This window comes from Pongo abelii, chromosome 21 (assembly GCF_028885655.2).
Source record: "Pongo abelii isolate AG06213 chromosome 21, NHGRI_mPonAbe1-v2.0_pri, whole genome shotgun sequence".
In the NCBI taxonomy this organism is placed as follows: domain Eukaryota; kingdom Metazoa; phylum Chordata; class Mammalia; order Primates; family Hominidae; genus Pongo; species Pongo abelii.
In genome coordinates, this window is record NC_072006.2 from 46,301,987 (window position 1) to 46,321,525 (window position 19,539).

The window sequence follows — 19,539 nt, forward strand, 5'->3', positions numbered from 1 at the left end:
GGGGTCATTAATGATTTTAATGTAATCATTACAATTTAGTAAAAATCTTCACATTTATGTGGCTGGTTTAGAGGTTGTAGGGTTTTTTTTGTGTGTGTACTCTGTCAAATTTGGTATCTGTGCTATTTCTTTATAATCATAATATGAATTAAGAAGCTTTCTTTGATTTGTATTGTTTTGGAATAGTACAGACTGCATAATAACTATTTTTTTATTTGAAAGTTTGATCCAGCTCACTCATGAAACTACCTACTCTTGTATCTTTCAGAGATGAGTCAACAACTTAACAAAACTTTTTTCTCTGATAGCGGGTCAACTTGGGTTTTCTATTTCTTGAGCCAATTTTGATAGTATACATTATCAAGATTTTAAAATTTACTAGCCATGATTGTTTATGATATCCTTTTATAATTATGTATAATTTCTATATTCACTATTATATCCCCTTTCTGTCTCCTAATTTTGGTTATTTGTGTTTTCTCTCGATTAGACTTCTCAGCAATTTGTTTTGTTGGATACAACAACAAAAAATTTCTTGTGTTTAGAAAATCTAGTGTTTTTCTGCATCTGTGGAGATTCATTGTAAAATGTCTTTCTTTTTTTTGGCAGAGACCTGATTTCATAGGCAGGCACGTTCTCTCATTCCTCAAAGTGAACCTCTGCTTTTGAACTCCTGCATCTTTTCATGTGTCTGGTGATGTTTTCCTGTTTGTTCACCCTTACAAGCGAAGGTGTGAGCTTGCTCAGAGTTGGGGTCCGGGCTGCCAGAGAGCATCGTGGAGGGGCCAGAAAAGGGAAGGGATAGTTGAGATGTGCTGTTATTTTTCTCTGGCAGGCCAGAAATTTGACAGCCTGTGAGGGCAGAGAGCTTAGGCAGAGCTGGTACGGGGAGCTAGTACAAGGAGCTTCATCAACCCTGGGAGAGGTTTGTATTGGCATTTAGTGTTGGCTGGAATGCACGCCCCCATCTCTTTTCCTGTCACAATTTTCTCCATTAGGAGCTAGCTGCCTACATGGTTTGTCAGGAGCCATGTTCTGCCAAGGATAGGCTGGGCGTAAGTGTTGCTGCAAGCTGCTTACTCTGCATGCATGGATCCCAGTTCCACATACTCCTCCACCCCACTGGTCAACCACCCTCTTGCTCTTGCACCCTATGCTAGGGCTCTCAGTGGGATTTTAGTAAAACAGGACCCCTTACCATCCTTCTTACTGTCTATTGGGCAGGCTCACCAAGTATTTTCAACAAAAATATGAGATGGCAGGACTCCTGTTCCCAAACCTGAGCAGGAAATTAACATCTTGACACATAGGATGAGCTTAGGACATGAGTAGAACTTCTCCCATGAGTCACTTTACATCAAGTCCATTTTTTATCCCTAGATCAAAAGCCTGGTTGGACATCTGGCGGCCCTCTATCGGTGTTGGCAGAATCCCATCTCAGATTAACAGGTGGATGATAGGATACTGTGCATAGCTGAAGCCCAGTTTCCCAGCTAGTGTTCCCCTGAAAGCAAAACCTTAAACGAAATTTTATTTGGAAATATGATTCCAGGAAGCAGTGAGAATAGGTGTTGTAAGTCAGGGAAGGAACGAGAAAGAGGTATTACAAGGTGTGTTATAGAGTTGGCTACTCTTACAGGGTCTGTTTGCTTGTTCTGGGACCATTTGAAAAGTCACATGAAATACACTTAAGAACTGCCTTCAGAGGAAAGAAAGGAGGAAGCATTTGTTCACAGCCTCCAGGCTCCTATCAGTCAAAGATTTCATTGTTAACTTCCCCACATTTCTGGGTAGCACACTCACAAGTGCTAAGTGGGTTCCTGTGGGCATCTCAGAGAATAGTACCAGAAATTGTGGCACAGGAAACAAGAGCTGCAGAGCCTGTCTGAGGAAAGGCACCATGGACTTCCCCTATATGAAATCTGAAGAAGCATGCTTGGAAATTGTTCCCATGGCCATGGATGACATAAGCGGTTAGGCTGAGAATAGTTGAAGTGGTACACAAGAGTCATCTGTTTTACCCAGTTTTTAATGCATTCAACCAACAAGGTGCTCTTACCACTCCCTTCCTCTCTCTAGGGTGCTTCAAATGGATTTGAAAGCCAAAATCCTCAGCATACATTGCTTCAAGATTCTCTCTGCTATTCTCCTGCCCATACAAGTTTTTCTTAATGTCATTTTATCTCCCAGGAGATAGAAATGGACGATTGACCAATTTTCTGAGTAAGTACAGACCATCTGGAGCAGGCACCTGGGAGGGATGAGCCACTTTATCTTCTTTGAGGCTTCTTTGCATCTTTTAGGCAGCAAAACATGATTCAGCATCAATCACTGATTACGATTCTCATTTCAGCTTCTTGTGTCTTGTAATCAGAGGAAATTCCTCCCGGATTCACACAATAGCTTGGCTGCCAGGTGTGGTCACATGTTTCCAGCTTTGACTACATATTTGTAGGGATTTTAAAGGAAAGTGGGATGGGATGGAGTCAGTCCTCATTATAACCTGGAACGGGGGTTTACTTCTTGGCCCTGCCATGCCTCACCTTAATAGAGAAACAGATTCATCTTCTATCTCAGCGCATGTATCTGTTAGGCTCCTCATCATTCAAAAGGAGATACTAATTCTCTTTCTGGCTCAACTGGCTCTTAAACTCGGACTCCAAATTCAACCAACAACTCAGAATAGCTATTTCACTGGCTCTGGGCTAAAAGCCTCCAGCTCATGGACACTCAGAGAGGAGAGAAAACGTGTTTATGTAATACTTAAGATTCTGAAAACCTACATCTGGCTTAGGTCTGACTTGCAGAGAACCATGTAGCTGGGCCCTTTCATTTTGGTCCTTCAGTGAAGAGCTTTCACTGAATTGTTCTATGGCATGAGGCCATGAGTCTTCAGGGAGGGGAATCCATTGTGTCAGCGAAGGATGTTGTTGAAGCCATTATTTATTAAAGGGACTCATGAAAAAAATTTCTTTGAGGCTCTATAGTAGGAATGTTTTTTAGTTATTCTGAGCAAGATATTTTTTTTCCCTTTTGGACATTGACTAATTGACTGTGTTCCCCTTTTGTGGGAGATGGGCAATGCCACATTTTCAAACCTCTTGATCCAGGTATACGGCAGGTCTTGGGGTATGACCCTGTTCCTGGCATCATCTTATCTGTTCTGCCTGGATTTTCCTATGTTCTTCTCACCTCTTCTTTTTATATAATTGGCCTTTCTAGGTATTAAAGTAATATAACATTTATAAAATGTAGAAAATTATAAAGAACAAAAATTACTTGTGTTCCCTATGATGAAAGATAACCACTGTTAATATACTGATGTAGTTTTTCATACATTTATATATTCAATTTATTTTCTCTATGCATCTGTAATTCTCTGTATATGTCTCTATCTATTCATGTACTCCAAATGTCCTTGAATAACTAGTTAAATTTTGTTCCAATGCCTATTCAATAGACTGGGAGAACTGATGACCTTCTCAGTTTATGTTAATTTCCAGGGGGTTATAATCCCATGCTCTTCTCTGTCTCCAGTTGTTCAGTTTGTGAGTATCATCTCCCTGTGGGTGCCAGGTCTCTACTGCATGTCAATGATGAGTCCAGGCTCAGTCCTTCCATTAAATTTCAAGAGAAAGCCACTCAGGCCAAGCCTTTGTTGAGTCTCATTGCATATCCTAAAGATTAAGTGGTCAAAAATTTTCTGAAATTAACTAGAGTGGTTTCTTTCTCTTATCTCACCAGCTGCTTCTGTTTCTATTCCTGTTCTCTTCTCCTTGCCACCCCCAAACCCCGTCAGAGGGAATCAAATCCTTCTTCTTGCCTTCTGCATGGTATGTTGTTGACCTCGTCCCATGTCTCCAGGAATCTGAGGGCTTCTAGGTCCCCTGGAGTTCTGATGGAAGGCTTGAGCCTTTGGAATTAAAGGAAGATCTTAAGTCAAACCAGAGCTACCAATCAAGGTGCTCCTAGGTCTGACATGGGCTCACACTCCAGGTCTAGCCACACAGGAAGGCCAGGCTAGGATCCACCTGGACAGCCAACAGACACATAAAGAGAGCTGTGCCAGTATCATCAGTCTCTCTCCAGGACGGCAGCACATAGGGTGGGATGTCCCTCTGTGCTAACGTTGATCCTTAGCATCACTGTGAGAACACAAGACTTGAAGCACCCAAAATAGCTTAGCTTCAAGTTTAGGGGTACTATGGAGGTGTCAAGGAAGATAAGAGATATTTATTTAAGCATATTTCCATGGAAATATGACAACTGTATGCTGTTAAGTGAGAAGAAGCAGGTCTCAGAGCATATACTGGTTGATGCCACTTAACATAGAATATGTTTATGCATAGAAAGGTCTGGAATGGCATAAAAATATTAACAGGTACCTTTGAGAAGTGGGAACTTTCACCTTTTGCCTTAAATAATTTTATATTGAGTCCTTTCAAGTGAGTATGTGCTACTTTTATCATAACACTTTAAAAGCAATTTCCATTTTGGGGAAAGATGATATGTTCCAAAGTATTTTTTTTTAAAGTGGGAGTTATTTAAGATTTTTTTTCCTTCTTTCTAATTTTCTTTCTCCAGTGTCGTATTACATTTGTGGCCAAATAATAAATGTGGCAGGCAGACTACGTGAGATTAACATGACCAAGGACAAAGTGACAAGATAACTAGCCGGCTGGACACCAGGTTCCTCACGTCATACCCAAGCTGGGAAGCACGTGTTCTCTAGACTCTGTGGCCTGGGAGGCCTAGTGAGCCATGTATCTAGGCTCCTCAGGCAGAAGAACCCTGCCAGGGTTCCCAAGACTGCAAGAGAGCAAGGTGAACCCTGCGCTCCACCCCTGCGGCTTGTGTTTCCAGCTCAGGCTTATATCTGGACACATACAAAGAACTTGGGAACCAGTAAACTCCAAGGAGTCAGGTTCTAGTTATTTCTTCTGCTCATCCAGAAGAAAATAGAGGACATATACATCCAACTGAGAGGTTGGCAGCCTCATGTCCCAGTTTGAGCACTGGTTTGTCCCAGTTCCTTTTGGGCTCATCTCTGTTCCCCTCTAATAACAACAGCATTAAAAACAGTACTTGCCTAATTTTAGCATGTATTATAATAACCTGGGGCACTTGCTGAACATATAGAATCCTAGCTCCTATCCTGGACCTGTTGAATCAGACTCTACATGTTGAGAAGTTTCCCCGGTGTAATGATGTAAGTGACCCATGGATTGCACTCTAAGATTAGAGACTTAACGGGTGCATCAGGAACCATTGGTTTCATACCTAAGCTCAGCATTGTTTTATTTTATTTTATTTTATTTATTTTATTATTTTATTTTATTTTATTATTTTATTTTATTTTATTATTTTATTTTATTTTATTTATTTTATTTTATTTATTTTATTTTATTATTTTATTTATTTTATTTTATTTTATTTTATTTATTTTATTTTATTTTATTTTATTTTATTTTATTTTTCTGAGACAGGATATCACTGTTGCCCAGGGTGGACTGCAGTGGCGCAATCTCAGCTTGCTGCAGCCTCAACTTCCCAGGCTCAGACAATCCACTCACCTCAGCCTCCTGAGTAACTGGGACTACAGGTGTGTGCCACCACACCTGGCTAATTTGTTTGAACTTTTTGTGGAGATAAGGTCTCATTATGTTGCCCAGGCTGGTCTTGAACTCCTGGGCCTAAGTGATCTCCCACTTTGGTCTTCCAAAGTGCTGAGATAACAGGTGTGAGCCACCATGCCTGGCCAACCTCAGCATTTACTGGAAAATTGAGAAGAGGGGTCTATGTCAACAAGTAGAATCCCTGCCCCTTGATTCTGAGTATTCCATGTAACTAGCTTTGTCCAAGGGGTTGTTGCAGATATGATTCAAGTAAAGGCCTAGCAAAATATATATGTGATTGGACTTTCTCTCATGCTCCTGCTATTATCATGAGGAGCATATGCACAGGCTACCTTGTTGGTCCCAGGAGGAGGATAAAAAAATAAGGTGCAAGGCTGTAACAGCTCATGTGCCCCAGCCAAGCATTGCCTAGAATAGAGCCCTTAGCCAACACATGAATGAGCTTAGCTGAGATTAGCTGAGCTCAGCTTAGATCAGATGAGTCTTAGCTGGCTGCTATCAAATATTTTTCTTTCAAGTTACTAAGTTTTGGGTTGTTTATTATGCAGCCATAGCTAGCTGATACATTCAGGCAGTTTGTTAGCAAGGCAGACCCTGAAATTGTGATTCTCTAGGCTTAGGAATCCGTATGTTTAACAAACTTCCCAGTGATTCTCATGCCGCTGCTCTATGAAGCACACTTGAGAAACACCACTTTACACTCAACCCTTTTACTAGCTCAATGTGCAGTCATGGAAAAATCCCTTGATGTTTCTGAGCCTCAACTTTTTCATGTGCAAAGAGGGAATAATATGTATTTCCTGTGATGTAAGGATTAACTTAAATATAAATAAACCTAGCTGATAATAATTTTTTTCTCCTCCTCCTTCAACTTGTCCCCACCTCATCCCCACCAAACCTCAGGAAGATACCAGTACGAATATCTTAGGAAAACATGAATCTCAGGGTCACAGCTTTATTGTATAGGTTTTTTAACACAGCCATATTACAAACATTGTCAGGGAACATTTACAAGAATAAATAAGATGGACTTGCAGGTGTAAAAAGATTACACTTCACTGTAATGTACAGTCAAAAAATATATCTGATATTCATTGACCTGACATTATTTACCTTCTGCTTTTTTAAGCTAGAATTGAAAAGAAAAAAAAAAAAACATTGACAGCACAGTGCTGGCTTTTTTAAAAAGTTGATTTATTTTGTTTTCTCTTCTCATACGTGCTTTATCTATCAAACACCCAAACTGTACAAGTGCAGGCCGTTGGGATTCATGAAGGAGGCTGCAAATAGTGTGGAGACTTTGGTCTCATGCAATATCATATGCCCAGTGGATGTGAAGATGTCAGCCTCCCTGGAGTTGAGCAGGAACCTTGGGATAGCCTGTGAGGGTGTCTAGAAGCCAAGGCAATGGTAGAGGCCACAACTCTTTGTCTTTGATTGGCTAGTAGAATGTAGGGTGAAAAGTGCTTTTGAGTATGATTACCAATATGGGTTAACCCGGATTTACATGAGCTAGCTCAGGATCTACCTCGTGATGAAATGTGTGCATTGGAAATGATTATAATCATGTGTAAATTGAGTTACTGTGCTTTTGCTTTTGCAATCTGCTCCAACAGGCCTTGAATAGGGAGTGGGGTAGAAATAACCTCTGGAGATAATGTGTATGGTAAGCAAAGCCCTGCTCTGTGTTCTGCTTGGACCTTCACTGGTTCTGGCTGTCACTCATGGCCCTGTTGGTCAGTAGGTCTGAGTTATGGCTGCTCTCATCAGAGATCTACGTGGGTATTGGGTCTATGGCAAAGCAGCTGTTCCCTGTGGTTTGCTGTTTGGTGATAACCAGCCTGGATCAGCCCAGTATATGCGGCCACAACAGCATGTTGGCCTGCTCAGTCGGGGGACTTGGGCGGGAGAGCAGGGGGCTTCAACCTGTGCAGACCAAACACACTCTACTTGGATTTGTGCTCTACAGGTATGAATGAGTTCAAACGTGATCCCAGCTCCACAAGATCTCACCCATCTGGAATGGAAGTGACCTGAAATCCATTTCACCAATGCTTCTCTTCCCTTTAAAGAGACACCTGGCTTCTTTTAGACAACTGCTGAGATGGGCAGCTTTTCCTCTCTGGCAGACAGCAGGTTCTTCCTTACAGCTATTAAGTTTCACTCATGGGTCCTAGTTATACTCAGAGGAGTGACCTGGGTCTAGCAAACTGTGCTTGACTTCATCCAAGAATCTGCAGAGCTATGGAAGATATGGACACCATATTCTGCCTGACCCCTCAGAAGCCTGATTTTACATGGAATGACACCACTCTGCCCTCTAAGCCGCCAGACTGCCCTGGGGCCTTTGACCCAAAGAACACCTGACATTATTCATCTTCCATGGGAGATACAGGGACAGGGTGGACACTGAGAGTTTGTTGGACCATCATAGAGAAGGCCCACTGATTTGTATTCATAAGCCCAAAGGCACTGAAGTAATTGTACAGAGACTCAATTTTGTAATTTTGGTGGTTTACTTCCTATGACCCTTTCTCCTCCACATCCAAGAGTCCTGCTAAAGAACCATGAACTACATTAATTACCCTGAGCTCCAGGCTTTTATACTGATACTTTTCTGTCCAACACTTCAAGGCCACCAGACACTTATTCTCTGAACATTCCAGTCAAGGATCAGAGTCCACATCCCACCACCCAGAGCAGTTCTCAGATACAGAAGGAAGCCCCATAACGATCAAGCCCCTAAAACTCTTCCCAATAGATTTTCTTTCATCCTGAGTCCTTGCACTTCCCTTGTATCTGCCCCAGTGGACCACCACTGAGCTCTTAGACAGGTGGGATGCTAGGTTTGGAGGCTACCATTGTGAGTGTTGATGCCTCCTTTTAGAGACCTAACATTCATGAGTGGATTTCAGTTGGTGAATGCCCTTTGATGACCTTTTGCCATCTCTTCTGGAGGTGGGCAGGTGGGATGCAAAAGACTGGCTTGATCTCTACAACACATCTCTATAGTCAGTGCCATGCAAAAGCCCATCCCTGGTTACTAAAAAACTAGAAGAGTCTGCTCATGTGCACAAATATGGCTTAGATATCTCTGCTGTGCTTTGGAGGATCAGATCCATGATCCTGAAAAATGTGTCAGAAGAAAGTGGAGCTAGAACAGCTCCTGCCACGCTCCACCACTAACCTCTCTCCCTGCTGTTCAGTCTATGACCTCAAAGGCAGATCCCTGCAAGACGAAGCCAAGGCCTTGCATTCTATCACTTATAGACATGTATAAATGGAAAACCTCCAACAGGGAGCCCTTGCATGGGAGGAGTGAACAAATCTGAATCTCAGCTTGTCTCTTCTAGTTGGATTTACTTTTCCTATTTCCTTGTTTTACTTGGCTGTGATTTGAAGCTGGTCATAGGCTGAGAAGGAGCTCAGACTGTTAAGTAATGGGGAAGGCAAGTCAGGGATTTGAGATGACATGACTATCCATGTTTATGTTTTTTTTCTTCTAACCTACCCTCCAGTTGGGATGACCATTTTTTTCCCTGGGGATCCTGGCCCAGCACAACCTGTTGACATGACTTAGGACCAGCATCCTGTTCATGCTTCCTCTTGGGCTCACCCATGTCTTCCAGAGTGTTACTCCTGATTGAGGTTGGTGCTGATGACCTGTTTACCCAGCCCAGGAGTGGCCAGCTGCAGCCTAAGGAGGGGTGGCTTTCTTCATTTTGTCCCAAGGCAGTGCAGTGAGGTACCAAGGAATTATCATTTCCTTCAATGTCTCTGGATCTGGGTTGGGCAGTCACTCCTGCAGAGATAACAGGATAAGGGCCTGGCTGCTACTCTCTAGGCCTCACTTCTGTTGTGTAGAGCAGTCTTACTGGACTGACACCTCTATGTACTCTAAGGGGTTCCCACCAGCGATGAGGAAATGTAGATCCTGGTGAGAACATACAGCAAGAGCTAGTGTGGCAATGGGGAGTGGAGGATGAATAAACATGATGGGTCAGAGGGAAATGCATCATCTTTTGCCCCAGACACTGAGATTTGCCCTTGTTCCAAGTGGCTCTGGCAAGCTGTTACCCATTCTTTGTCCAGCTATGTCATAGAAGTGACCACTTTGCTAAATAAGTCATCTGCATCCTCGGTTCTGAGTATTCACTGGGTTCCAGTTTCCTGGCCTTGCGTTCCTGTTTTCCTGCCTAAAGTGCTCCAAATCTACCCCTTCTCATGTTGATGAGGGTCCTCTTTTCATGTATGTTTTTCATGTATGTATGTTTTCATTCAAACTAAAGACTGAGCTCTGTCCACCACAACCTCATGCCTTACCCAGGAATTAATTGTGCCATAGTAATCTCGGTTTCCTAATAGTGCCCCCTCCAAGGTGCTAGGTGCTGTGGGCACCCAGTAAGTATGTGTGGCTAGGGTACAGTGAGGAGCCTTCCAGACCCCAGCTGCTCATGAAGTGTGTCCTCAGACTTGCCCACATTAGTAACCATGTGACTCCACTTGGACAACAGGCACCACTTTCCAGCCTAGCATTCAGGAATCTGCTGAGTACAGCTGTGTCCAGCTTCTCCTTTCCCTTTAGGGTTTTGTGGGCTCATCCTTCTCCACGCCAGATGAGCAAATCCTCATCATTCTAGTGTGAGTTAATGGGTTCCTTCCAGCACCCAACTGGAAGATGCCTTAGTTGAGGTCCCCTCATGAACAGTGAGGTCAGAGCACCCACACACCAAAGGAGCTGCCTAAGAGAAGGTCAATTGGTCTTGATCTTGAGCCTATAACTGGCTTTGGGAGGCAGCAGGGTCACTGCTCCTAGAGTCAATTCTGGGGTCAAGCTCAAGACCAGCTGACCTAGGGTCCGTCATAGTGGGGTGAACAGAACAACATGAGGAACACAGCACATTTTTTTTGAAATATTCATAGAGTCATATTAAAACCAACCAGGTTAAATCAGAAAGTGGAATGCAAATTTTGCATGAATTGTGAAAGTAAAACATGAGACTATGAAAGAATTTTAAGCTTACTGTTGTTTGCTTTGAGCTTTATCCACTGACGTATCTGTTCCACTCTAGTCTCTTCTGTTATGGGTAACCTCCTGGGAAAAATGTGAGATACAATGGTGGAAAAATATTGTCTCTGTAGTGAGAAAAAACCGGTTTAAATCCTGATTCATTCACTCACTAGCTATGGAACTGTGGGCAAGTGATTTCTCCCCTAGGAGCCTTAGTTTCCTCATCAGTAAAATGGTGACAATCACAAACCCTTCTTTAGAATGCTGGAAGAATTTAATGAGCTCACATGTTAGAGTCCCCAGCATAGGGTCTGTTGGTTCCTTTGCAGGCCACACCCACAGAGAGGGCCAGCACTAAAAGCAAGCTGTCCCCTTCCATTCCCACAAAGAGAGGCCTACTGTGGCCTTCTAGAGGCCCAAGGGCCCCTGGTTGGCCCAGATTCTTCACCCCTGAAAGGATGCAATGTTGGAGTGCAGCTAAGATACATCCTGAAGCTATTTAGGCCATAAACACACACAGGTGGAGAAAGTTCTGGGCTTCTCATTACTTACTTGCATCTTCCCCAAACAGAGTCCACATCTATGAGGTAAGAGCTCCTGTCGTAAAGACTCAGAGAGCATTAATAATATTTTCCTCTGCTCATGACAGGCTGAGCTCACCCTGTAAATGGGGTGGGGTGGGGAGACCCCCTGGGGGTGGTGGTGTTGGCTCCGGAGATTTCCTGGGTAAAGGAAAATGTTCAAATTCCTGGGCACTGGTGCCCCATCTCATCCAAGCCTTGCCACATCCTTGTCCCATGGGATCTTAGTGAAGTCATCCCCATCCATAAGCCTCAATTTCTTCCTGTGTGCACTGGCCTAAGACCTATTCACTGCCCTGCTTTCTTTGGAGAATGGTTGGGTTGTGGGAAAACAAGGGGATGAGCTAGGGGAAATCATCACTGGCCCTTGCTGTGTTACCCCACCATGGCCTGAGTTTTTTTTTTTTTTTTTTTTTTTTTTTTACGAGTTTGTTTCTCCCTGAAGTCACACTTTAAATTCCTACCATTTAAAATGATAAAAGCCACTGTCTTTTGTATCTGCCAGCTATTTCACCCCTTCCTGAGCAGAAAAAAATCTTAGGATTTGTGTTAAATAGCTCTCCCTCCACCCTCATCCTGTCTGGATGTACCAAGATCTAAGAAAATAGCATACAGCAGGCGGATTTGCCATGCTACAGGCTCCTTGCAGGCTGGGGAAGGCCAGCTGGGGCATTGGGCTGGAGCCGAGGGAGGCCAGCAGGCCCAGTGGGGGTGGGTCCCCGGGGTCTGCTGAAATACACCTGGGGAGAGGCTCATCAAAGGAAACGAGCAAGTTCATCGTGGGGTTCCTTTGCTTGCCTTTGCTTTGAGGCACTTCCTTTTGAACCTCCAAAGTGACAGACCTTCCTTGATTAAGTCTGGTGTCCCTGGACTTCTGGATAGCTCCAGAGCCCATGCCAATGGAAGCAACTTTTGTGGGCTCCTTTCATGTTCCATCCTCATGGGCCTGGAGATCTGGGTTGGTGACCCTGCTCCGTGGTAAAGCAGAGACCCTGGGTTTTTTCATAGAATCTGAGTCTCATGATCCACTGCATATTTAGTTCCAGCAACAAAACAATGAGCAGACAGACAAATAGATGTGATATTAAAAAGTACACGCTTAAGGGAATGTTTTCACAGTGTCTGATGAAAGGAAAAGAGGCAGCCCCATTGGCCCAGAAGGAGTCTTTGCCAACACGAAGCTGAATGCATCTCTCTAAAGCTCCGTGGACTCCTTGTTGCCAATAGGACAAAGTCTGCACTCGCGATGGGCATCTGTCTCCTGGACCCTGGCTCATCTCTGCTGCTCCCCGTGTTGTGCTGTGCCCGCACTGGGCTGGCCTCCCCCAGACTGCTCCCAATGCCTTTTCACATTTCTTTGCCATTGCACATATGGATCCCTTTGCCTGAGTTTCCTTTTTTTCCTTTTTCTGCTTGTTAAGACCCAGCAGGAATGGATGTCCCCTTCTCCAGGAAGCCCTAGGCCGAAGAGGCTTTCTTGCTCCTAGGCTCATGGAACACTCATCCACTCCACATTACTGCACCATGGTTCCATTTCCCCAGCATACAGTGGGCTCTTGAGGGCCAAAGCTGTACCTTTTTGAATTCTCTGCCCCTCATGCCCTGTCTGGGGCTAGACCAGCCTTCAAGATGGAGTTTCCTAGGTCCCAGCCCACCTGAGGCTGTCAGATATTGGGCCTAAGCACTGGCTAGAGATCACGGTCGAGAGCGTCCCTGGCTGGTCCCTTCATAGCCTGAGGGAACAGGGAATTGTTTTTACTGACTAAGAAATTGGATGAGACTGGCTTTCCTGGGGAGCTGGGAATGTGTTACTAAAATATATCTGAAATTCTGGGCTTCCCAGAAGAACTGGCGTCAGGAAGAAAGTACTAAATTTCCATTTGTGGAGTTATCTGCTCAGAAGTTTCTGGCCTTATTTTCCCTCCATAAAATAATTGCTTGGCTTAGAGAAGATGAAGAAAACAGCACGGAGAAGTCTCATTGCCATTACCTGCCCCTTTGGAACCCAGGATTTCATTACTGAGGAAGGTGCCTGGGTTTCCTCATTGGAGGAGATGATCAAATGGAGATGATTGATAACAAGTCAGTAGCTCTCTCCTGGGGGTTCTAAGGACTGTGTGAAATGTCCTATGGAAAGTGCCAAGCATGATCCCTGGCATACAGTAGAGACTTAGCAAATGTTGGTTCCCTCTCACTGACTCACTCACACTTGGGACAAGACCCTAGATCTCCAGGCCTGATTCTCTTGGCCTGTTTTAAATCAAAGTATAATGGGCTCCGCAATGGCCTTTTTCAAGGTGGCTGCTGGGTTTCTTTAGGAAGGAGTTCAAATTTGGAGATCCAAATTATGCACAAAGCTGGTGCTCTATTTACCCCAGAAACCAAAGGGACCATCTTCAGGCTCACCCATCTCTCCTTGCTCAGTGGCATGCTGTCCCAGGGTGGGAGCTTTTAAGGACATTGCCAGGAAAAAATAAAAGGCCCGAGAGATTTGTCTTAGAGGTACACACTCAAACTCCCCCGCCCCCTTCTTTTTGACATAAGAGACTAAAATTTTACACCCTCCAAAAGCAAGTTTCTTTTCACATACACTTTGGAAAATAATCAAATCTTATCTTGTTTGTCTCTTCCAAAGAAAGCTACCACCAAAGAAACACAGGGGTTACATCCTACAGGTCAGCCCAAGCCCTGCCCCAGGGAGGTAGTCCCTTTTTACAAAGACAAGGAGGAACAGAGAAGTTCCCTGCAGTTCCGCCCCCTCCCACTGACCACACAAAAAAGCAAAGAACACCTTTATCAAAGACTGCTGTGGACACAGCTGGCCGGCCAGTGAATGCTGGACGGTCAAGGCCCAGGCTGGGGAAGGGGTACAGAATGGTTGTGGGCCAAGCCCCATGCAGGTTAGGTGTAAGGATGGGGGGCCTCTCTTGTGGCCTAGGGAACATCGTAAGGTCACACTGGTCCAGACTGCAAATGTCTGGTGCCAGAGGCCCCTGAAGGAGGTTGCAGGGGGCAGCAGAGCAGTGACCCCCAAGAGCCTCAATCTTTTCCATGACATAGAGGAGCAGAACACACATCTCCTCCACTCCTAAGGAGAAGGAGGGCAGGGGAGCCTCCCACTCCCCAGCACCTGCACAGTTGGCTTGCCACGAGATCCACAAACTCAGAACAAAAGCAGGAGGTCTGGGAGCCAGAAATTCAAGGCCTTGCTTGTGGGTGTACTTCTGCTTGGGCCCTTGGCTGTGGCTGGTTAGGTTGAAAAGGAAGCCTGGGCCTTTTGGAGCAGCATCTCCCACAGCAACAGGAGACCCCTCAGAAGGTGCAGAGCCCCCCGTGGAACACAGGGCCACCAGTCTTTTCCTTGGAGTCAGGCAGGGTGCCACCACCTCGGAGCCCCTGAGCCCAGTTGCTGCCATTCACACAAAAGGGGGCTTGGTCGCAGCAGCCTCTGGACTCTGGCAGGTTCCCCATCCCATTGAGCTAAAAGGAGCTTAAATATTCCAGTGCCACTTCGTATACAAATTTATACTGTTCCTGAGAGGCGGAGAGGAGGAGAGGCAGAGAGGGAGAAGAGGAGACAAGAGAGAGATGAAAAAGGAAAGGGAAAATGCATTTAGTTTAGAGATACAGATTTTGGAGAAAACTTTATCTGCATCCATATTATTTCAACTCAAAATTACCCATATCTGGACATCCTTCAAAATTCTGCTTGATGCCTGCTTCTACCCAAGCTTCCTCGAATGCCCAGCTGGCATCATTCACTTTCTTTTTTACTGTTTTGTACAACAGGGCTTCTCAAACTGTAACGTGCATACAAGGCAGCCAGAAATCTTTTTAAAATGCACATTCTGATTCAGTAAATCTGGAGCGGGGCTCAAGACTCTGCATTTCTAACAAGCTTCCAGATAATGATGCTGCTGCTGGTCTGTGACCCACACGTTAATAGGGCCTCACTTTGACTAAGACCACTATTCGAGTAGGTTTAAAGACTTATATTAAAGCTCCTCGTGCATGGTGCAGTGGTCCACCATGGTACCAGGTCTTATCATCTGGGGCTCTGCCCGCACACTCTCTTTACCACACTTCCCTCCATAGTGCTCTCTACTGTAAATGCTCTCTATTGTAAAAATTAGCATAAATTAATTGGAATATAATTGGACTGAATTGAAAACATACTTCACATTCTACTAATCCAGAATCCTTTCCTTTAAGCCTGAATTAATGACACTGTCTTAAGGAATGGGCAGAAAGTGAAGCAAAGTAGGTGTACCAGGATTAGTAATTGGATTTTCCTGCAAGAAAGAAAAGTTGGGGAGGTTGGAAGGGGAAGACACAGGGCAGACAACAGTGCATACCAAGGGCACAGAATGCAGGTATACAATTAGCCAGGTGTTGAGTGATGTTACTATTTGATGTCATTTTCTCCAGGTCAAGGGAACTAGTCAGCCCTGGCTGTTGGAGAACAGTCCTTGGGATACTCACCAGGGTCTCCACCATGTTGGATTTGTTGTTACGCAGTGTTTTCACGATGTGGAACACGTCAATGATGTTTTGCTGCTGGATCATCTCACACACACTGCAGATGGCACAGAAGGTTCCACTACGGCCGCCCCCATTTCTAAACACAGAGCAAAGAGGTGAGCCATGTTCCTAGGTCCCTTCCAGGCACCTGATGATTCTAAAGCTACATCAGTAGGAGTAGGGATCAGCTGCCTGGGCAGATGTAAGACAAGGCAATGGTGAAGGCTTTAGCCTGAGCCATGACTTACGGTTTGAGTCCCATCTGTGCCATTAACTTGCTTTGACCTTGGGCAAGTCACTTCCTTTGTCTGGGCCCCAAGTTCCCCACTTGTATAATGAAGGGGTTGGACTAGATGACCTTTGAGAGTTCAATTAGCTTGATGTTTTCTTGTTTCTATGAGCATGTTACAGTCACTCAGGGCACACTCACCCAAACCCCAAGGGCAGGATGGTACTGTGTCTTTGTACATGTGACACCTGCATCCTTGCTGATGCTTGCATCCATGTCCAAAAGAATGCTCTGCGTCCACTTAAACATCCAATAAAGACAATGAAAATTTCCAAGTGATTTTCCTACTAGTTCTTCCCATCCTCCACTAAGGACAGCAATGCTCTGTTAGCCTAGGGTCAGCCAGCCCAAGCTTGGAGGTAGGAACTTGGAGGGAGGAACTGGGCCTGATAGGCTTTATCTTAAAATGACAGGTCTCTACTGTACACTTTGGTTTAAGCAAGATGCTACTGATCTTGAGTCTAGGGATAGAGGGTTGGTGGCAGAACTATGTCTCTGTTACTCCTTTCTGAAACTCCATAAGTCATCTTCATGGAAACACCCTTCAAACTCTTTACAGAGAGTCCCTGTAGGAATATGCCTGATTCAGAACTCCTGGGCGTGTTGCCAAGAGCAACTAATGATTTCATGTAATGGTCTGTGTCTAAAGAACATCTGGACGGAAACTAAGGCACTCAGTCAATCTCCCAGATGTTTTATCTACAGGATACGCAGTGACCAGATGTTTCAAGTACAGAGAGTCGCTTTCCATTCACTGACTGGTGCCTGCATTTCAGGGTCTGTTTTGGTGTCTGTGGCCCTCGAGGAAACCAAGGTCCCTGTTGGTAGAAGAATGCCCCTGTACCTTCCTTTGGCTCAAACTGCTGGCCACCTTGGCTGGAAAGGACATAGATAAAAAGACACCAGTGCAAAAAAAAAAAAAAAAAAAGCAGGCTAAAAAACAAACATGAGAGAGAGAGAGAGAGTAAGGTCTCCTATGAAAGAAGGTTCTATCATTTCTGAAGCAAGAATAACAGCGTCCAAAAGGAAGAGGTGAGTAGACACAGGGTCTTAGGGCCTGGTGGTGTGAGACCCTGAAAGATGGGTGCTAAGGTAAGGTCACCTGAATGTGTAGGAGGCATCTGGGCATCTGGAGGCAGCAGGTATTAGCTGGCAGGAAACCAGCTGCTAGTTTCTGGGATGTGGGCAGAGCCAGCTGGGCTTGGCTGATGTCACCCATCAGCCTGACTTGGGACACCACACAGCATCTTCCTGAACTCTAGCCTGAGGTTTGCTTCCTCTGGAAAGGAATTTTTGCTGCAGGTGGTGGCCCTGAAGCTCTGTGTGTGCATCTCTATGTATCTGTGTGTTTAACCTCCTTTAAGCTCTTTGACTTTCCTAACATGTGCATGCACCACCTGTTTGAGAGGGAGAATAATTAGCTGGTTTTGAAAAGACTGACCTCAATTCTGAGATCAGTCAGATGTTATCCGTGCCTCCACTAGCTCCAGAAATATTTGTTGTAAGAAAGAGAAGACCTTCGTTCAAATTTCCTTTAACATAACATTTTTAAAGAGAGAGGCCTTCTCAATGACTTTTCCTCAAATCGTTGAAGTTCTAAGAATCTGAAGTTCTAAGATTCATCGTTGAAGAGTGCGAATCAAATATTTCACACATAGCTGTTATGGCTGCAGATTTGTTTTGGGTGTGAGACTTTGTAGAATCCTCTGTGGTCACTCTATATTCCTAGGATAGATTCTGTGACACTTGCTCTTTTAAGTAATTACATTTACATTTGCATATTTGCTACCATGACATTCTTGGTCTCTATGTTGGCAGATAAAGTGTGTTTACTTTCTATTTCACGCCAAAGCACTATAGGGTCTGAAGATTGTCTAATTCCACATACCCACTGAACAGATGAGGAAACTGAGGCTTATAAAATTCAGTGATTTTCTTGATGTTGCACAGCTTGTCAGCCACTGTCCTCTCGAGGTCCTGACCTCCACCCAGCGTAATGACACCAGAATTCATTAGACTGGACAATGTCCATTCGAAGACAGGAGGTAAAGTCTCCAGTTCACCCCAGCAATGGGGGTATAAACACAGCTGGTCTGGAGCTCACTGTGCCCCTGCACAATAGTGTTCCCAGGGTCCTTCACATCCATCTATCAGCCCCTCAGGGCAGTGCCTTTCCCTCATGCTCTTTTTGTCCTATGATCCCTCTAAGCCCATTGTAGAGAAGCAGGCATAGTACACAAGTCCTTTGGTTTACTTAGAGACAGTGTGGGTTAATCAATGGCGCATTAGCTTAGAGGCCAGGGAACGCAAGCCATATCCCCACCCTTGATTCCTGATTACCTTACCCTGCCTGCACCTCAGTTTTCTCACTACAAAATGATAATTATCTATCTCACAAATGGATAGAGGTGATTCATTTAAAATGTCTGGATTAAATTAAGCTCTCATAATCAACACCTTCCCTTTTCTCTCCTTCTTCTTCTTCCTCAGGAAATAACAAAGGAGGTTCTGGTCAGTGGAACCCACTTTGTCCTGGGTTTTCTTGTGACTAGCAGGGCATATCATTGCCTCTTATTGGAGAATGGGGCTCATCTCATTATTGCGAGCATTGGAACATGGTCTGCCAACCTCCTCTCATGTTTGTGGAAAGACCACCAGGTTTTGCATCAGTAATATGTCATATATTAGTTCAGGACAACAAACTGGCAGCCCCGTTCCATTAAAGGATCATAATTCCTTTGAATGTACTGCCACTAGCCTTTGAGGGATGTTGAGTTGCGGTATAGCCAGGCCTGCCTAGGACTGGGGTATGTGGCCAGCAGCATCTGCAAGGATGCTCTATCACCCACCACCCTATTGCCCTGGTGACACCTCCCTAGTACTCACAGGCAGTGGACCACAGTACGTCCCTCCCTCCCGTCATACTGCTCCTGCCACTTCTCCAGTCGTCGGACCACTTTGAGCAGAGAGCGCTTGGAGGGGGGCGTGTCCCGGTAGGCAGGCCAGCCAATGTACTGGAGGTGCTGGACTATACGATAACCATCCTGTGGCTGAGAACAGAGAGGCTGTTAGGGCTGTTCTGCTGGGGATGCTTGGGTACACGCACCTTGCAGATACCCTGGGGACTGCAGCATCATGTTGGAAGACAGACCAAACGGGATCCAAGCCATGTCCTCATGGGGAGAGTCCCCATGACTACTTCTATTCCTTCGTGCACACAGATTCTCTTGCCGTGACTGCCCTGAACCCCTTTTGTACCTGGAAAACTCCTGCTCAGCCTTCAAAACCCAATTTAAATGTCCCTTTCTTTAGGAAAGCCTTCCCTGACTCTGTTGGGCAGAGTTCTTTCTCCCTGAGGCTCATGTGGCAGAACATGTCTCACTTTCTCAGTAGACAGTGAACTCTGAGCTGGGGGGCAGGGGAGGTGCTGAGCTCCTTTCATCCTGGGCCCCAAGTAGTGACCAAAGCTGCATTAGTTAGCAACCATTTCATAGATTGCTA

The 19,539-nt window shown here is 44.9% G+C and overlaps 1 protein-coding gene across 5 annotated transcripts in view; it reads right to left on the minus strand.

Annotated features, from left to right (window-relative positions):
• Positions 1–6,560: 6,560 nt before the first annotated feature.
• PTPRT (protein tyrosine phosphatase receptor type T) overlaps positions 6,561–19,539 on the minus strand; it is a 1,130,568-nt gene continuing 1,117,589 nt past the window's right edge. For 3 of the 5 annotated variants that reach the window (XM_063720525.1, XM_054542313.1, XM_054542310.1), the window contains 3 exons: positions 18,925–19,088; positions 15,711–15,846; positions 6,583–14,762 (listed from right to left, as the gene is read on the minus strand). In XM_063720525.1, the coding sequence (XP_063576595.1) occupies positions 14,709–14,762; positions 15,711–15,846; positions 18,925–19,088 (354 nt within the window). In that variant the 3' untranslated portion in view covers positions 6,583–14,708. Of the gene's footprint in view, positions 14,763–15,710; positions 15,847–18,924; positions 19,089–19,539 lie in introns of all 5 variants that reach the window. The other 2 variants (XM_024238852.2, XM_054542311.1) reach the window with 2 other exon arrangements.